The following is a 20,890-nucleotide window of genomic DNA, read 5'->3' as shown; positions in this document are numbered from 1 at the left end:
CTGATCCTGAGTCCATAGAATATTGGAAAATTATCACCAATGCATCCACGATTTCTAGAGCCACTTCCTTAAGTACCCTGGTATGCAGACCATCAGGCCCTGTGGATTTATCAGCCTTCAGTCCCATCAGTCTATCCAACACTATTAGTATTATACAAGAACGATCAAATGTGCTATGAAACTAAAGGATTGATATTTAATGATGGTAAACACATCGTTCCACGAATATAATTTCTACCGGAGCCTAATTACAAAGGAATGTATTAATATTTTATAAAAATATATTGCAACATGTCACATTTCCAAATGTCTTTTACAGTCAACAGTCAGAAGCTTCTTTCCAGAATGAAAATGTCAAAGAATAGAAGACATTGCTTTAAAGTAAGTGGGGCAAAGTTTAAATGAGATGTGCAAGACATGTTTTTTTTTAACAAAGTTGCTTTGGTCAACGGAATACGAGGTTGGAAGATTAATTCCTCATGGAACCCCCCTCGTGGCCATCTTCTGGCTTTAGAACTCTTCATCCACAACTGCCGTCGCGACATCAACCACCTCAACTTCTCCACTCCACTGTCTCACTCCAATCTCTCCCCCCATGAACGTTCTGCCATCGACTCACTCCAAAACAACCCAGATTGGGTTATTAAACCCGCCGACAAGGGAGGTGCCGTGATAGTCTTGTTCAATACTTGCCACTTTCCAGAGAAGTTGCTAGATCTCTTTGCTCCAGGGCCCCATCCCCGACCTCTACCTCCGCTACATTGACGACTGCTTTGGTGCCACTTCCTGCACCCGCACACAATTGACTGACTTCTTTCACTTCACAACTAACTTCCATCCGGCACTCAAATACACCTGGACCATTTCTGACACTTCCCTACCATTCCTTGACCTCACTATCTCCATTGCAGGTGATAGACTTCTGACCGACATCCACTATAAACCTACTGACTCACATGGTTTTCTGGACTACACTTCTTCCCACCCTACTTCCTGTAAGGACTCCATCCCCTACTCCCAATTCCTCCATCTACGTCGCATCTGCTCCCAGGATGAGGTGTTCCACACCAGGGCATCTGAAATTCTTCAGGGAACGGGGGTTCCCAACCTCCACCATAGATGAGGCTCGCACCAGGGTCTCTTCCATACCCCGCAACACTGCTCTCTCTACCCATCCCCCCACACACAACAAGGGCAGAGTCCCCCTAGTCCTCACCTTTCACCCCACCAGCCGTCACATACAAGTAATCCTCCGTTAGTTTCACCACCTCCAACGTGACCCCACCACTCGCCACATCTTCCCATCTGCCTTCCGCAAAGACCGCTCCCTCCATAACTCCCTTGTCAATTCTTCCCTTCCCTCCCGTACTACCCCCTCCCCGGGCACTTTCCCTTGCAACCGCAAGAAATGCAACACTTGTCCCTTTACCTCCCCCCTCGACTCCATTCAAGGACCCAAGCAGTCGTTCCAGGTGCGACAGAGGTTTACGTGCATCTCCTCCAACCTCATCTATTGCATCCGTTGCTCTAGATGTCAGCAGATCTATATCAGTGAGACCAAGCGGAGGTTGGGCGATCGTTTCGCCGAACACCTCCGCTTGGTCCGCAATAACCAACCTGACCTCCCGGTGGCTCAACACTTCAACTCCCCCTCACACTCCATATCCGACCTCTCTGTCCTGGGTCTCCTCCATGGCCAGAGCGATCAACACCGGAAATTGGAGGAACAGCACCTCATATTCCGCTTGGGGAGTCTGCATCCTGGGGGCTTGAGCATTGAATTCTCCAAATGTTGTTAGTCCTTGCTGTCTCCTCCCCTTCCTCGGCCCTCCTGCTGTCTCCTCCCATCCCCCAGCCTTCGAGCTCCTCCTCCTTTTTCCTTTCTTCTCCCCGACCCCCCCCCCCCCCGTCCGATCAGTCTGAAGAAGGGGTTCAGCCCGAAACGTTGCCTTTTTCCTTCGCTCCATAGATGCTGCTGCACCCGCTGAGTTTCTCCAGCTTTTTTGTGTACCTTGGAAGATTAATGTTCGAAGAAGATGAAAGAGGCAGGGTGACTGGGCGGGAGTGTGGGATATACTGTGATGGGCTGGGGAAGAACGGGCAAGAGGACAGCCTTAGGGAGTCTTGCTTGAAATTTGAGAATTCATTGTTCATATCAATGGGCTGTAAGCTACCCAAGCAGAGTTATAGGCGCTGCTCCTCAAATTTGCGTGGGCGTTAGTGTTTGCTCTGTCCTTGTGAACTCGGTGGGTCGAATGACCGGTTTCCGCGTTGTATCTCTAAACTAAGCAAAAGCGGTGGTGTGATTGGTGATGTCCCGGGGCTGTCACCCCTGTTTACGAAGCGTTTCCAAATCAGGTGACATCTGGGGACGTTGGTTAAACGGGGGATGTGAGCCGCGGTACCATCGCCCGGTGGGGTATCGCCTCAGCGCAGAGGGAGAAGAGGAGGGAAGAGACTGCAGCCCTAAGATTTTTGCCTCCACCACAGTGAGGAGGTGCTTGGAGGACTCACTGTGGTGGTGTTAATTTGTGTTTATTGTTGTTATTATTGTATGTATGACTGCAGGCACGAAATTTCGTTCAGACCGTAAGGTCTGAATGACAATAAAGGCATTCAATTCAATCAATTGCTATCTGGTAATGATTTGGTGAGTCACGGGCAGCGCTGCAGACAACGTGACTCTGGCATCACCGCGGCGTCGCCTTGTTCTCAATATCCTGCCATTGACTTTTAGCAGCATTTACATAAATTGACTGTGCTGTGGGAATCATGAGCTCGACGTTACTGGTATTTAGCAGCGTATAACTACAAGCTATGCTCCAAAGCGGATGTTCGAAGCAATATTTTGCCACTTCTACTTGAGATTTTTTGCCATTGTAGAAGGCGAAACTGCACTGACAGCATTGGCCGGGTTTGTAACATCTGTTGTTCGTGAATGTCCTGAACCTATAGTATTGTCTGCATTCGATGCCTTGATCTGTATCGTTGAGGGTGCAGCGCACTTGACGCGGCTCTAATATGAACTATGGGAGATGAAGTTTGAGCAGTGGACACTGCCCGTGGTGATATGTGACTGTGGTCCAAAATCGTTAGTGGAGACTTGGCCATTGTTTATACCCTTGCAAAACCACGGTTCTGGTTAATCGCCTGTTTCGAACATTGACGTAGGTATGTTGCAAAGCCTACCTGAAGCGTCGGTGAAAATCTGCCGCTGCGGGTGTGCGCGATTTTGGCGCCGTTTAGAGGGGGCGGGTTTAAAACGCGATTTTCTCTAGGCTGTTCAAATCGAAGATGTTCAGCCTAGTTAATTATTAACGAAAAATCGCTGAAAGACCCCGTCGCAAATTAGGTTTAAAGGCCTTGAATAATAGTTATAGTAGTTTAAAAATCAATCTCTAAACCCGCGACCGCCAGCAACCGCAGGGTCTCATAAAGCAAACCAGAGAAGGTAGGCTGTATATTTTTACATTAAAAAGGGCCTCTAAAGATCACTTTATACAAAGTTTAATATTGCGAGAAGCTCATTTTGGGCCCATTATATCCCGCAGTATTTTTCTGGGCATTTGGGGCACAAATCTACCGCAATGTGAACGTTCTAAACCAGCGCGTTCTACAGGGACCCACTGGAAAGCTGATTTAAATGGACATTTATTTACAGCAATTGAACACTAAATTCCTTCCATTTGGCCTATAAATTAATGTAAATTAGATTTAAAAATCATGTTTTATTGTGAATTATTTGTGAATATTATTTGGACATTTAGGCTATTTAAAAATGTTAATCATTTATTAAGAAATGGATAGATGTTTAGATCTAGTAATTGAAGTCTGAAATTAGCTACAATTAGGTAACTAACTAATTATATGCTTTAATTTCAGGTCATCCAAGTAAGATTATTTTATATTTGTTTCAGAATGCTTCAATCTATGATAACTGAAAATTTCATTCAGTTCTCTTAATTTTTAAGAAAGTTATGGGCTTTTGACTGTTCACGATCACAGCTTTTTTGTTATGTCCATAGAAAATCAATAGGGAACAAGAAGCTCATTTCCCAGTATGAAAATGGCCATAACTTTTTAAATACTTGAGATATGAAAGTGAATTAGGTGTCAAATTAAACTTATTTTTATGCTTTATCTGATGGGATAAATTACAGACTTGATTTTTAAAATCTCAAAATGTTGTAACATTGCTAATTGACGGGCCAGCACCATTAAACAACCTACTCTGCACACGCAGCTTGAAACGGCGATCAATCCTCAATCTTTTTAATTCCAGAAACATACAAGTTGCAGTTCGGTGCGGACTCGTGGGCCGAAGGTGACTGTAATATCGTGAATGCCGTTCTGGTGCCAAGCAGCGAAGTATCCATCTTCCATCTATCCATCACCGTGACTAAATCATGTCTTGATTTACACAATACTCTAACCCACCCTGGAGATTAATTTCATTCGATGTTTATTCTAACCCAACCCATTTTAATGCTAAAATGATGGACTTCGCCCTGATTATTATTCGCACTGTTCGCTGCCGAACTGCGTGAACTGTGAGCATTGCCCGCGCGTCCAGTCTCTATCTGAACCATCGTCCACGACTCTCTCCACGACCTTCGTCCCTAACGGCGCTTTGCATGAATGAACTTATCTGCTATAAACGCAGACTACACGACCGCACCCTAAAATCACCAGCCTTTGTTTAACTGACAGTTGACGATTACCAATTTTACGTCCAGCAGAAACCAGAACGGATGTCAGGATTGAGAAATACAAATAATTGTACGTCCGACTGAGTTCTTCCAAATCATTGTGAAATAATATAACGTTAACCATGAACGTAATTAATGTATTAGAGTATTGGTGGTACAACACATAACGTGAGACGTGTAGGGTTCGCATTCAGTCGACATACTCTATTGGTTGTTCAATAATTATGAGAAAATGTAACACTGATCCACTAATGAAAGTCCTAAATTGTGCAAAATTAACTTTGATGGCATTACAGGAGCTTGCAATATTTGATTGTGAGGCTGATATTGATAAGGGGAACTTTGGTAAATGGGTTTCAAAGTGCGATACGGATACGTTATGGACTCAGTTTACTGGTAGGGCGAATGGTCTGCTCACAAAACCCTGATTGGCGAGGGATATTGAGATTCTGGCTATAGAAAACGTGTCAGGTATAAGTCGCTGCCATCAATCCAATTCATTGAAGAGTACAAAAGGATGCATGCCCTTGGTAATGAAATTGGGAGGGTAACGGGCTAATGTGATATCCCTGACAGTTAAGACAAAAGAGAATCCTAACATTAGCAAATTTGCAGATGACACAAAGCTGGGTGGCAGTGTGAACTGTGAGGAGGATGCTATGAGAATGCAGGGTGACTTGGACAGGTTGGGTGAGTGGGCAGGTGCATGGCAGATGCAGTTTAATGTGGATACATGTAAGGTTATCCACTTTGGTAGCAAAAACAGGAAATAAGAGTATTACCTAAATGGTCTCGTTGGAAAAAGGGAAAGTACAACGGGATTAGGGGGTGGTCCTTGTTCATCAGTCAATGAAAGTAAGCATGCAGGTAGAGCAGGCAGTGAAGAAACCGAATGGCATGTTGGCCTTCATAACAAGAGGAGTTGAGTCTAGGAGCAAAGAGGTCCTTCTGCAGTTGTACAGGCCCTAGTGAGACCACACCTGGAGTATTGTGCGCAGTTTTGGTCTCTAAATTTGAGGAAGGACAGTCTTGCTATTGAGGGAGCGCAATGTAGGTTCACAAGTTTAACTCCCGCGATAGCGAGCCTGTCATATGCTGAGAGAATGGAACGGTTGGGTTTGTATACTCTGGAATTTAGAAGGATGAGAGGGTAATTTATTGAAAAATATTAGATTATTAAGGGTTTCTTCACGCCAGAGGCAGGAAACGTGTTCCCGATGTTGGGGGAGTCCAGAACCAGAGGCCACTGTTTAAGAAAGGGGTAAGCCATTCAGAGCGGAAATGAGGAAACACTTTTTCACACTGAGACTTGTGAGTCTGTGGAACTCTCTGCCGGTGGAGGCCGGTTCTCTGGGTACTTTCAAGAGAGAGCTAGATAGGGCTCTTGAAGATAGCGGATTCAGAGGATATGGGGAGAAGGCAGGAACGGGGTACTGATTGTGGATGATCAGCCATGATCACATTGAATGGCGGTGCTGGCCTGAAGGGCTGAATGGATTCTATGAATATATTTGAAGCAAACATTAACGTGGGAAAAGGGGGCTCGAAGTGATCAACTTTGTGTGGAGCTTGAATCTATTAAGGAGCAGAATTTTCCTGAGCTATCGAGACATTGGGAAGGAAGAGATGTTACCGCTCTTGAAGTTGATGAATTGCCGGGCATGAGTGGATGCAAGCTCTGACGTCGTGGGAGGCAAGGGAAATAATTGTTGTGGCCCTGGTAGAGAATCGGAAGTGCCGGGGTTAGGTAACATTCGAACAATTGACATCTAGACAGTTACATGGATAGTAAACATTCTGAAGGGCATGGGGCAAACGAGGACAAGTGGGGTCACCTTATCTCACACATTGCTCAACGTGGGTGAGTTGGACCGAGGGGTCAGTTTCTGTGCTGAGTAGATCTGTGACTATGTGACCTTATTAGGACCAAAGGTGATATATCTTCCCCCGCATTCCACACACACCACTTCTCCCCCCACCCCCCCACCCAGTATACCCATCTACTGATCCCACACCTTCCCACCTGCTCGCACTTACCACACAGCTTCCTATCAGACCCCTTCCCCTCCAATTACACGCATCCTCACCAGCCCTCATTAAAGCCTCATTTCTGCACGAGCGCCCACTAACTTCACAGCTCCCCAGCAGTCCCTCCTGATCCAATAGTTACCCCACGGGTCGCTCTCACTGATCCCACACTTACTCCACCCGCTCCTACTGATTCCCACTCCCCACACCGGCTCCCACACTTCCCGCAACTGATCCCATACTGTCCCCACTAAACACACGACTTCTCATCCATTCCGATTCTTCACACATTACTCCACGTGCTCCCACTCATCCTGTCGTTTTATTACTATCGTCTACTGCTCTAACCCCGCAAGAAACTCCATCGATCACATATCTCCTCCACATGAGCCCACTGGCGTCGCGGCTTTCCCACCGCTTGGACTAAGTCAATCTTTTCGTCTACAGCTCCTTCCTTTCAACCCCGTCCCTACCACAACTCCCTCTGTCTCACACCTCTCCCACCAAGTCGTGCTAACTTACCCTTCTCCGACCACAAGCCCCATTTGTACGTCGACACTTGCCAACGCTGCAGCGCAAGCATCTACAACTGAACCCAGAGTGTCCATGAGTAGAGCCCATTGTCTCCGAACCCTAGGCCAGACGTATGTTTCTTCGTGTGCGTCTCTCCGCCTCACTGAGATCTCTTCAATCTCTCCCTTCGACACCAAAAGTGGACGATGAGTGGATGGGCGAAGGCCAACGTCACCAGGACGAGAACCCCTAAGTTAAGCTGTCAGATAGAAACATAACAAGGTAGAGAATGGTTGGCAATTGGCAGCCGGAGTTGTCCATTCGGACCTTTTAGACTTCATCAGGTTTAGCGTCATTTTCTTCACTTGTCCGACAAAACTGTATTTCAGATGTTTCCCGGGGTTCTAACAGTACTTCGCTCTTTGAGTGAACATATTTCTGCTCACCTCAGCCTCAGATGCCATTGGCCGCTAGTTATTATGTTTCCTACGTTGCCATCAGTCGGTGAAAACATAATCGGCATATCTAAACTACGTTCAAGATCCCTACACGTAATACCTGGAACCAAGTATATCCTAGAATTAAAAAAAAAACTTTTGCAGATTCTGGAAATCTGAAAGAGACTGGCAAATGGTGGAATCACTGAAGATCCGGCAACGCCATGGGCAGATAAACGGAATTATGTAATTTGGATTTAAATTGTGGAATGGGCGGTGCGAGATAGCTATGACAAGCGAAACCTGGCTGTGAGGATAAGGCCGAGGGTTACTAAGCCGTCTGATTACTCGGCTCATGAGGGGGGAAAACAAACAGGAAACTGAGAAAAATCAGAGAATCTTGGAAACGTACAGCAAGTCAGACAGCATATCGGAGAGAGAAACAGTGGTCGTTATGGGTCCAGGACACTTCATCGGAAACGCCGAAACATCATCCATTCCTTCTATCCAGAGATGCTGCCTGTCCCGCAGTTACTCCAGCATTTTGTGCCTATCTTTGGTGTAAACTTGCATCTGCAGTTCCTTCATATATTCATCGAAACTGAGAATACAGCTGAAAGAAGTTAGGTTCCAATAGTTTAGTTTAGTTTAATTAGTTTAGTTTCGTTTAGTTTCGAAACAAACCTATTTCAACCGTTTTGATGAAGTGGCCTGGAAAGAACCTGGGAATACAGTTGAAACAAGTTAGTTTCCAACAGTGGGGACGAGGGGTGAAGTGAGGGAGGAGTATGTTGGGTCGAACAAAGGGAATTTTAGTGACATTTTAGAGTGCAGGAGTAGGCCATTCGGCCCTTCGAGCCAGCACCGCCATTCACTGTGATCATGGCTGATTATCCACAATCAGAACCCCATTCCTGCCTTCCACCCATCTCCCTTGACTTCGCTATCTTTAAGAGTTCCATCTATATCTCTCTTGAAACCATCCAGAAAATTGGCCTCCACTGCCTTCGGCAGAGAATTCCAGTTTCACAGCTCTCTGGGTGAAAACGTTTTCCTCATCTCCGTTCTAAATGACCTACCTCATATTCTTAAACTGTGGCCCCTGGTTCTGGACCCTCCCAACATCGGGAACATATTTCCTGCCTCTAGCGTGACCAATCTCTTAATAATCTTTAATGTTTCAATAAGATCCCCTGTCATCCTTCTAAATGCCAGTATATACAAGCCCAGTCGCTCCATTCTTTGCACATATTACAGTTCGGGGAATTAACCTGGTGAACCTACGCTGCACTCCGTCAATAACAAGAATGTCCTTCCTCAAATTTGAAGACCAAAACTGCACACTACACTCCAGGTGTGGTCTCACTAGGGTCCTGTACAACTGTAGAAGGATCTCTTTGCTCATATACTCAACTCCTCTTGTTATGAAGGCCAACATGCCATTAGCTTTCTTCACTGCCTGCTAGACCTGCATGCTTATTTTCGTGTGCGAACGTGGCGACGACGGACGAGAGGCCGAAGCAAAGAAGTCAAAGCCAAAGAACGGAATGGAAACGAGGCCGAAACGACAATAAACCGAAAGAGTCCGAAGACGAAACGCCTATTAACCGAAAGGATGGGACGCCTAAATGCAAACTAACTGAAAGGGCGGGACGCCTAAAACCCAAGGAACCGAAAAGCTGCGTCGCCTAAAAGCAAACTTACCGAATGGCCGCTCTGTCGAAACGCCACCTACCCGAAAGGCGGCGTCGCCTACAGGCCAAAGGACCGACTGCCGCTCAACAGAAACTTCCAATAACGGACTTAACGTTGCCGGGGGGCGCGAATTGTCAGAGATTGGTCCAGACCCCCGTGTCCATCACATCACTGTGAAGCATGAACATTGTCCCAAACCACCGCTCCACCTGACCCACAGCCCGCGGAGGGTGGCCGTGGGAGAGTGGGGACTGTCCCGAGGGATAGAAACATAGAAAATAGGTGCAGGAGTAGGCCATTCTGCCCTTCGAGCCATTCAATATGATCATGGCTGATCATCCCGTACCTGCCTTCTCTCCATACCCCCTGATCTCTTTAGCCACAAGGGCCACATCTAACTCCCTCTGAAATATAGCCAATCAACTGGCCTCAACGACCTTCTGTGGCAGAGTTCCAGAGATTCTCCATTCTCTGTGTGAAAAATGTTTTTCTCATCTCGGTCCTAAAGGATTTCCCCTCTATCCTTAAGCTGTGATCCCTTGTCCTGGACTTCCCCAATATCGGGAACAATCTTCCTGCATCTAGCCTGTCCAACCCCTTAAGAATTTTCTAAGTTTCTATAAGATCCCCCCTCAATCTCCTAAATTCTAGCGAGTACAAGCCGAGTCTATTCCAGTCTTTCTTCATATGAAAGTCCAGACATCCCATGAATCAGTCTGGTGAACCTTCTCTGCACTCCCTCTATGGCAATAATGTCCTTCCTCAGATTTGGCGACCAAAACTGTACGCAATACTCCAGGTGTGGTCTCACCAAGACCCTGTACAACTGCAGTAGAACCTCCCTGCTCCTATACTCAAATCCTTTTGCTATGAGCTATCCTTACACCTTTGGCCGCTTTCAACTTGGTGCTTGGGTTCAGATTGCCCAGTCACGCTCCCGTATCCCCTTCTCTCTCCCCCATCCTCTCCCCACCCTCCTCTCCCACCCCCTCCCTCCCCCATCCTCTCCCCCCTTCTCTCTCCCCTCTTCTCTCTCTCCCCTCTTCTCTCTCTCTCTCACCTCTTCTCTCTCTCTCACCTCTTCTCTCTCTCCTCCTCTCTCTCCACTCTTCTTCTCTCCCCCTTCTCTCTCGGACCCTCCCGCGGGTGGAGACGGAGGAGGGAGAGAGGGGATGGGGGGAGCGAGAGGAGAAGACGAGAGAGAAGAGGGGAGAGAGAGGAGGAGAGGGGGGAGAGAGAAGAGGGGAGAGAGAAGGGGGAGACGGGAGCGTGAGGTTCATTTTCCCACACAAGCCATAGGTGACTCGGTAATCTGAACCCAAGCACCAAGTTGAAAGCGACTGAAGGTGTGCATCGCTCGGGACAGCCCCCACTCTCCCACGGGACTGCCCCCACTCTCCTGCGGGCTGTGGGTCGGTGGAGCGGAGGTTTGGGACAATTTTCATGCCTCCACAGTGATGTGATGGACGCGGGGGTCTGGACCAATCGCTGACAAGATCCCGCCGCCCGGCAACGTCAAGTCCGTTATTGGACTTTTCTGTTGAGCGGCAGTCGGTCCTTTGGCCTGAAGGCGATGCCGCCTTTCGGGCAGGTGGCGTTTCGACAGAGCGGACATTCGGTAAGTTTGCTTTTAGGTGTCCCATCGTTTCGGTTAGTAGGCGTTTCATCTTCGGACTCTTTTGGTTTATTGTCGTTTCGGCCTCGTTTCCATTCCGTTCTTTGGCTTCGACTTCTTTGCTTCGGCCTCTTGTCTGTCGGCACCACGTCCGGGTACCCTTATTTTCAGTGACTGATGAACAAGGACACCCAGATCTCGTTGTTCTTCCCCTTTTCCTAACTTGACACCATTCAGATAATAATCTGCCTTCCTGTTTTTACCACCAAAGTGGATAACCTCACATTTATCCACATTAAACCGCATCTGCCATGCATCTGCCCACTCACCCAATCTGCTAAAGTCGCCCTGCATCCTCATAGCATCCTCCTCACAGGAGAGGGGGGGGGGGGGAGAGAGAGAGAGAGAGAGAACGAGAGAGCGATAGAGATAGATAGATAGATATATTTGTCCCTCTCTCTCTATAAATATCTATCTACCTATATTTAAAACTGTGGCTGTGTGTGTGTGTGTGTGTTTCTGCCTGGCTGTATTTTGGGCCTTTGATTCCATGCTACGCCAGCGCTCCGTCATTTTTTCCATGTCGCTAGCTCATTAATTTTACATCTGATTTTGCACTCCTCAAACCATTTTTTCTTTTTATCTACCATTTAAAAAAATAAAATCATACACCCCCCCCTCCCCGCACTCATTTTGTCGCGTCCCGCTGGCCAGCGACCATAACGGCTGCTGGCTCCCGCCTCTCGCCTCAAAGACGCCATTTAAAAACAGCCAAAATAAGCCGCCCCACGACCGCCATCTGTCTCCCCCTTCTCTCTGTCTCTGCCCTCTCTCCCACTCCGGAGACTGCCGCCGCGGGCAAAGCCCGGTTCGACGACCGCCCGCCGCGTCGCTCGGCATCCTCAGGTCTATCCCCGCCCGTGGCCCCCCTCCAGTCCATGCTGCTGCCTGGGCTCGAGCAAAGCCTGGAGCTGGAGTGAGCGCCAACTCCAACCCCCCTCCCCCCCCCCCCCCCCCCCCCTTCACCTCTCTCCCCATCCTCTCCTTCCTCTTCAACCCCACTCGCCCTCTCCCCGCAGACAGAGCAGAACGCCGGCTGTTGCCAGAACTGCTACAATAGGCACTGCTGGACTCCAGCCCGCCCGCCTGCCCGTACACTGCAACCCCCCCCCCCCCCCCAATTCTCAAAATGCTCTGCAGATTGGGAGGTCACAGCCGGTCACCGGCTTGAACATGGCGGCAGCAGTTAATGTCGTGCGGGGCATTACTCCCTCTAGTAAACCTGCAATTCATCCGTTCCTCCGTCCGACCCGCCTGCTCACCGAGTTCAGTTCCGCCCTATACCCCTCTCCCCCACCTCTCTCTCTCCCTCTCCCCCCTCCCCATTTCCCCCACCCTCCCGTCCCCCTCTCCCCCCTGCCTCCCCCTCCCCCCCCCCCTTCTCTCTCTGCCCTCACTCTCCACCCCCCACCCCCTCTCTAGACGCACCTGCGAGTTGGGTGTTATGCGTCAGTAAATAGGGCGATTATGGGGTAAAAGGAGCAAATTAATAATATTAATATATTAACAAGGGGGGTAGTTACCGTGTGTGCGGTGGGGTAGTTGGTGTGTGTGGGTGGTTAATGTGTGTGACGCCCAATGCCCCCCCCCCCTCAACTGCACGTTGGGGGAACAGACCCAACGGGTCTGCACTTGGTCTAGTGTGTGCGTGTGTGTATGTGCATATTTCGATGATATTTCAACCCCCCATATATATATATTACTAAAACTCTGATCTTGACCGCTTTTGGCCCATTGCTGCGATTTCCGACAGAACGCCGCCACCTACGGCCGTCATTTTTGACCATCTCACTCAGAGTCCCCCTCCGCCTTACGGGTGCAGAGGATTTTTCCCATCGATCACAAATCAGAGAAATATTAATGGGGTTTTTTAAATTCACCATTCCCTCTGCTGCCCCTGCTGGAGGGAGGTGGAGGGACTAAAATCAGGAAGTGGTGTGCCTCACTCAGTCTCTGCAAGATGGATGAAGTCAAGGGTCATGCCTCTCTGAGCTCTGAATAACACTGAACAAATGTCTACACAACCGTGAGTACCCTTAATGTGGTTTGAAAATGAAAATATGGGTTATTTGAAGTAAAAAGGCACTGCCTGCAAACGGTTGTTTGGGTGCTTTGGCTTGAAGTTGAAAGGCACCACTTACTGCAAATGGTAGCTTGGGTGCTTTGCTTGAAGTTGAAAGGCACTACTTACTGCAAATGGTGGCTTGGGTGCTTTGCTTGAAGTTGAAAGGCACTACTTACTGCAAATGGTGGCTTGGGTGCTTTGGCTTGAATTTGAAAGGCACTACTTACTGCAAATGGTGACATGAAGTTGAAAGGCACTACTTGCTGCAAATGGTGGCTTGGGTGTTTTGCTTGAAGTTGAAAGGCACTACCTACTGCAAATGGTGGCTTGGGTGCTTTGGCTTGAAGCTAAAAGGCACTACTGCAAATGCACTTATTTCCTGTTTGCACTGTATATTGATTTTAGATAAAACGCTACCACTTACGGCTGTGATTTTTGGCCATCTTACTCAGTCCCCCCTCCGCTGAGCAGGTGCAGAGAATTCTTCCCATCAATGAACAATGAAAGTGTTATTAGTGTTTTAAAAATGTTGAGAATCTCTCTCCTGTCAATCACGCCCTGAAAGCCACACCTTTTCCGGTGGTAGGGGGAGGGGTTATAAAACCCGGAAGTGTGGGTTTGGCTCAGTCTCTGCATGATGGGGAACGGGGAGGTCAGGACTCTGTCTGAGCTGTGAATCAACTGAACACACGGAATGTCTACTGAACTGAGTTTGGTGTTTTGTGTGGTTTTATGGTGGTTTCACCATGCATGAAATGGTATGAAGCTCCAGAAAGCCCCCCCCCCCCATATATGTGGGGGGGGGGGGGGGGGGGGGGGGTTGAAACTAATCCTATCTTCCCATCCGTAGTCCATAACCCTCTATTCCCGTCTTCATTACGTGTCTGTCATCCCTGGTTTATCAGATCGCAACTCGATGTTCAATTCTTAATCCATGACAAATCATCGCCAGTAGCAACCCACCCCCGCAGCATATCGAAGCACCGTATACTCGTTTGGGAGAATTCATCGGAAGTGTTTTGAATATGAAACTTCGATTGCCTCCACTAACTATTTTCATTCCGTCAGAGGGCGGTACAGTGGCTCAGATAGTTGCGCCGTTGACTGACAGCGCCAGAGACCTGGGCTTGAATTTGAGCTCCAGCTCTGTCTGTGACGATTGCACGTTCTATCGTGGGTTTTCCCCACATGCCCCTGTTTCCTCCCAGACACCAACATCATGCGCTGCAAAATGTGTGTTTGGGAGAATCTATGAAGGAATCTGAGGAAGATTGATACTCCGTTAGTGTAAATGTTTGTTTGATGGTCGGCACTGACTTGTGGGTTAGTCGGGATCTACCAAATATAGCATGCTAGATTGTCCAAGTTGTATCAATGATGGGATAACGTGACATTACTCGCGTTTCTTCGATTATGGGATTTGGGATAGAGGGTTGCTGGGCACAGGGCTGTCTGGGGAACATTTCTAAGTCCGTTTCTCTACAGATTGCGTAATGTGGATTTTCCGATACTTACGTACAATGGGTCACCCCGCAAAGGTCCGCTGACGAGGATGGCGCACGGATACTGGAGAAGGGAGACGACTCCGGCCAGAGCTTGCGTTACTCCGTAAAGCTTCCCGAAGTGGCACGCGGGAAACCTGATGTGAGAGGAGGGTGAGCAGGGGACAGCGATTAGCCCTCATTGTATCTCTAAACTAAACTGTCTCTAAACTAAAGTAAACTAAGATGATCCCCAGCCCAACATTTCAAAAAAGTCCATTGTTCGTCGACTACCTCAACTGTTCCTCATGCTCCCTTTAAGATATTTGGAGCCCCATTACCCGCGCTCCTTTTAAACTCATCATGCCTGCATTTCCTGGTTCCCTTTGAAATCAACTGGGCATTTGAAATGTTAAATAAAGTGTTTTGTACGTAAATAGCATTATATCCACAAGCTGTGAGCAAATTCAGGCCCCATATCTGAGGAAGGATGTGCTGGCTCTGGAGTGCATACAGAGGAGGTTTACAAGAATTATTCCAGTCAATGAGTGGGTTAGCATATGATGAGCACATGACAGCACTGGGCCTCTACTCGCTGGAGTTTAGAAGGTTGAGGGGGGACCTCATTGAAACTTACAGAATAATGAAAGGCATAGAGTGGATATGGAAAGTATGATTCACTTGGGAGAGTCTAGGTCCAGTGGTCAAAGCCACAGAATGAAAGGGCGCTTTTAGAAAGTAGGTGAGGAGGAATTTCTTTAGTCAGCGGGCAGTTAATCTATGGAACTCATTGCCACAGCGAACTGTGAAGGCCAAGTCTGTGAATATATTTAAGGCAGAGATAGACAAATTCTTGATTAGAATGGGTGTCAAGGATTATGGGGGAAGGCAGGAAAATTAGATTAGGAGGTAGAGATCAGGCATGATCGAATTGTGGAGTAGGTTCAATGGGCCGAATGGCCTAATTCTACACCTCTAAGGTGAGACTTGTGAAGCTTGGAAGAATGAGAGGTCTGAGGGGTGGGGTTCCTCCTCTTGTTCCTCTTTTAGTTTTAGATTTATTTTTAGGGATACAGCACAGAAACAGGCCCTTCGGTCCACTGAGTCTGCACCGACCAGCGATCCCCGCACATTAACACACACTAGAGACCATTTACACTTACACCAAGCCAATTAACCTACAAACCTGTAAATCTTTGTAGTGTGGGAGGAAACTGAAGATCTCTGAGAAACCCACGCAGGTTTCAGGGAGAACGTACAAACACCATATAGACAGCGGCCGTAGTCGGAATCGAAGCCGGGTCTCAGGCGCTGCAAGGCTGCAAGGTAGCAACTCTACCGCTACTCTAGCACTGTGCCTTAAACTTAAGTTACCAAACTTCTTCACGATGGAAGGGCAAGAGTGGCGCTGTAGAAAGAGCCATTGTATCATAGCTCCAGAGACTCGGTTCGATGCTGACGTCGGAAGCTGGGTCTCTGAGGCTTCTACCTTCTCCGTGTGAATGCGTGGAAATCCCCGAGGGCTCTGGTTTCCTCTCACGTTCTCACATACACACACGAGTAGGTCGTCGAACATGTTATTTTAAATTTCTCCTGGTGGGGTGAGTAGTTCATGTATGACATTAGCGCACGTGCATACGTCTTTAAGTTGCCATGAAATGGATAAGCATGTCCATGACGAAAGAAAATATGAAATGTCGTCACAAATGAAATGTCCAGCAAAGAAATAGAGCCAACAATAGTTGATAGGAACGTGGTAAATAACGAAGTTAGTTTACAGAATTTACAAAATTTATACAGCACTCTTCTATGCCGACCAATGTGTACTCCTATGTTAAATCTAATGGTCTCCATTTTGCCCCTATCCACTTCCTGATCATGTACTTGTCCAAATGTCTTTTAACGGTTGTAATTGTAAAGGCTTCTACCAATTCATCTCAGTCATAGAGTTATCGAGTGATACTGTGTGGAAACAGGCCCTTCGGCCCAACTCACCCACAATGTCAACAATGTCCCAGCTACACTAATCCCACTTGCCTGTGCTTGGTCCATATCCCTCCAATCTGTCCTATCCATGTAGCATTCTAACTGTTTCTTAAATGATGGGATAGTCCCAGCCTCAACTATCTCTTGGCAGCTTGTTCCATACACCCACCACCCTTGGTGTGAAAAGCTTACCCCTCGAATTCCTATTTAATATTTTCCCCTTCACCTTGAACCAATGTCTTCTGGACCTCGATTCCCCTTCTCTGTGACTCGGGCAAAAGACTCAGTGCATCTTCCCGATCTATTCCTCATGATTTTCCACACCTCTATAAGATCACCCCTCATCCTTCTGTGCTCCATGCAATAGCGACCCAGCCTACTCAACCTCTCCCTATAGCTCACACCTTCTATTCCTGGCAACATCGTCGTGAATCTCTTCTAAACTCTTTCAAGTTAGACAATATCTTTCCTTTAACATGGTGCCAAGAACTAAACACAATATTCTAAATGTGGTCTCACCAACGTCTTATACAATTGCAACATGACCACCCAACTTCCATACTCAATACTCAGACTGATGAAGGCCAACGTGCCAAAAGCCTTTTTGACCTACCTGTGACTCGACCTTCAAGGAACCATGCACCTGTACTCCTAGATCCCTCTGCTCCACAACACTACCCAGAGGCAGAGCATTCACTGTGTAGGTCCTGCCCTTTGTTCAAAATGCAACCTCACACTTCTCTGTGAACTGTCCATGAACCATTCCTCCGCCCACCTGGCCAATCGATCAAGATTCTGCTGCAATCTTTCACATCCATCTTCACTATCTGCAATACCACTAACTTTTGTATCATCAGCAAACTTGCTAATCTTGCCCTGTATGTTCTCATCCAAATCATTGATGTAGATGACAAACAGTAACAGGCCCAGCACCGAACCCTGAGGCAAACCACTAGTCACAGGTCTCCAGTTCGAGCAGTAACCTTCCACCATCACCCTCTGCTTCCTTTCATGAAGCCAATTTCCTATCCATTCAGCTATCTCTCCTTGGATCCCATACGATCTAACCTTCCAGAGCAGCCTAACATGTGGAACCTTGGGTAGAAGGGTAGATCGGAGGTGTCAGTGTTGCAGTTGAATAAAGGGGACTATGGAACCATGAGGGAGGAGCTGGCCAAAGTTGACTGGAAAGATAGCAATACATAGAGGTACCTACTAGAGGTGGGGCAGTGCTGGAACTCCTGTTAGGAAATGAGACGGGACAGGTGGCGGAGGTATGCGTTGGGGAGCACTTCGGCTCCAGTGATCACAATACCATTAGTTTCAATATAATTATGGAGAGGGTCAGAACTGGACCTAGGGTTGAGATTTTTGATTGGAGAAAGGCTAACTTTGATGAGATGCGAAACGATTTAAAAGGAGTGAACTGGGACATTTTGTTTTATGGGAAGGATGTAGAAGAGAAATGGAGGACATTTAAAGGGGAAATTTTAAGAGTACAGAATCTTTATGTTCCTGTTCGGTTGAAAGGAAACAGTAAAAATTGGAAAGAGCCCTGGTTTTCAAGGGAAATTGGACATCTTGTTCGGAAAAAGAGGGAGATCTACAATAATTATAGGCAGCATGAAGTAAATGAGGTGCTTGAGCAGTATAAGGAATGTAAAAATAATCTTAAGAAAGAAATTAGAAAAGCTAAAAGAAGACATGAGGTTGCTTTGGCAAGTAAGGTGAAAGTAAATCCAAAGGGTTTCTACAGCTATATTAATAGCAAAAGGATAACGAGGGATAAAATTGGTCCATTGGAGAGACAGAGTGGACAGCTATCTGCAGAGCCAAAAGAGATGGGGGAGATATTGAACAATTTCTTTTCTTCGGTATTCACCAAGGAGAAGGATATTAAATTATGTGAGGTAAGGGAAACTAGTAGAGTAGCTATGGATAATATGAGTTTCAAAGTAAAAGAAGTACTGACACTTTTGAAAACTATAAAAGTGGATAAGTCTCCAGGTCCTGACAGGATATTCCCTAGGACATTGAGGGAAGTTAGTGTAGAAATAGCCGGGGCTATGACAGAAATATTTTAAATGTCATTAGAAACGGGAATAGTCACCGAGGATTGGCGTACTGCGCATGTTGTTCTATTGTTTAAAAAGGGTTCTAAGAGTAAACCTAGCAATTATAGACCTGTTAGTTTGACTTCAGTGGTGGGCAAATTAATGGAAAAGATACTTAGAGATAATATATATAAGCATCTGGATAAACAGGGTCTGATTAGGAACAGTCAACATGGATTTGTGCCTGGAAGGTCATGTTTGACTAATCTTCTTGAATTTTTTGAAGAGGTTACTAGGGAAATTGACGAGGGTAAAGCAGTGGATGTTGTCTATATGGACTTTAGTAAGGGCTTTGACAAGGTTCCTCATGGAAGGTTGGTTAAGAAGGTTCAACTGTTGGGTATAAATGCAGGAGTAGCAAGATGGATTCAACAGTGGCTGAATGGGAGATGCCAGAGAGTAATGGTGGATGGCTGTTTGTCAGGTTGGAGGCCAGTGACTAGTGGGGTGGCACAGGGATCTGTGTTGGGTCCACTGTTGTTTGTCATGTACATCAATGATCTGGATGATGGTGTGGTAAATTGGATTAGTAAGTATGCAGATGATACTAAGATAGGTGGTGTTGTGGATAATTAAGTAGATTTTCAAAGTCTACAGAGAGATTTATGCCAGTTGGAAGAGTGGGCTGAAAGATGGCAGATGGCGTTTAATGCTGATAAGTGTGAGGTGCTACATCTTGGCAGGACAAATCAAAATAGGACGTACATGGTAAATGATAGCGAATTGAGGAATGCAGTTGAACAGAGGGATCCAGGAATAACTGTGCACAGTTCCCTGAAGGTGGAATCTCGTGTAGATAGGGTGGTAAAGAAAGCTTTTGGTGTGCTGGCCTTTATAAATCAGAGCATTGAGTATAGAAGTTGGGATGTAATGTTAAAATTGTACAAGGCATTGGTAAGGCCAATTCTGGAGTATGGTGTACAATTTTGGTCGCCTAATTATAGGAAGGATGTCAACAAAATAGAGACAGTACAGAGGAGATTTCCTAGAGTGTTGCCTGGGTTTCAGCAACTAAGTTACAGAGAAAGGTTGAACAAGTTAGGTCTTTATTCTTTGGAGCGCAGAAGGTTAAGGGGGGACTTGATAGAGGTCTTTAAAATGATGAGAGGGATAGACAGAGTTGACGTGTATAAGCTTTTCCCACTGAGAGTATGGAAGATTCAAACAAGAGGACATGACTTGAGAATTAAGGGACAGAAGTTTAGGGGTAACATGAGGAGGAACATCTTTACTCAGAGAGTGGTAGCTGTGTGGAATGAGCTTCCAGTGAAGGTGGTGGAGGCAGGTTCGCTTTTATCATTTAAAAATAAATTGGATAGTTATATGGACGGGAAATGGGGGGTTATGGTCTGAGTGCAGGTAGATGGGACTAGGGGAGAATACGTGTTCGGCACGGACTAGAAGGGCCGAGATGGCCTGTTTCCATGCTGTAATTGTTATATGGTTGTATTACATGGTTATATACCACAATGACATGCAGCAAAATTATAATACGGTATCTCAACTCTTTTTACACATTGCAATGAATGCAATTTTTATTATTTCTTTCCACTTCCAAACAAAATGTGGTTGGGTTATTCAGCGTATGATCAACCTGTGTCAATAAATCCTGGACCTTGATAACATATATGCTTAACCATGCACAGTACTGATTGATGCAAGCATGTTTTCTGTGAAGGACCAAAAATTATCATGATATGGCCATAGCTTGGGTCGTTATTGCTATTGGTACTCTCGCTTCCCACATAATTTATCCACAATAAATTATACAGGTTGCAAGGAATTTTCTAAAGGCATTTTATGATAATAGCTGACAAAACGGACTATACCCATCTGACAGGTTAAACATTACACTAACTAACAAGAGATGGCCAAAGGACATAAATGCAGCAAACGTTTGGTGATATATTTAAAGGTGTCAAGACGCCACATTACCAGACATTCAGATTAGATATATGTGGCAATGAAGATACCCAGTTTGTAAGCACCATTTAAAAAAAAAATTGTTGATAAACGCTTTTTCCATCATTCCCACTTCAGAATTAACGTTAAAATTTCAACTGAAATATCTCCTGACCAAATTTGTGATGTATATGACTGACTGTAGAAGTAAAACCTGGATAAGTCCAACGTATAGTTGTGAATGTTGCTCATTAAGTAACTACAGTACTGATACTCCATATTAAC

At 46.4% G+C, this 20,890-nt stretch overlaps 1 protein-coding gene across 1 annotated transcript in view; it reads right to left on the bottom strand.

Moving 5' to 3' along the window:
- Positions 1 to 7,410: 7,410 nt before the first annotated feature.
- Positions 7,411 to 20,890, bottom strand: part of LOC116991181 (solute carrier family 43 member 3-like) — a 104,242-nt gene continuing 90,762 nt past the window's right edge. The window contains exons 11-12 of the mRNA XM_033049551.1: positions 14,638 to 14,761; positions 7,411 to 7,509 (exon numbers count right to left, since the gene is read on the bottom strand). Coding sequence (XP_032905442.1) covers positions 7,411 to 7,509; positions 14,638 to 14,761 — 223 coding nt within the window. The remainder of the gene's footprint in view (positions 7,510 to 14,637; positions 14,762 to 20,890) is intronic.

The sequence above is a fragment of the Amblyraja radiata genome, chromosome 33, assembly GCF_010909765.2.
Source record: "Amblyraja radiata isolate CabotCenter1 chromosome 33, sAmbRad1.1.pri, whole genome shotgun sequence".
NCBI classification, from domain to species: domain Eukaryota; kingdom Metazoa; phylum Chordata; class Chondrichthyes; order Rajiformes; family Rajidae; genus Amblyraja; species Amblyraja radiata.
Note: the sequence above shows the minus strand (reverse complement) of the source record. Positions and strands in the feature narration are given on the sequence as shown.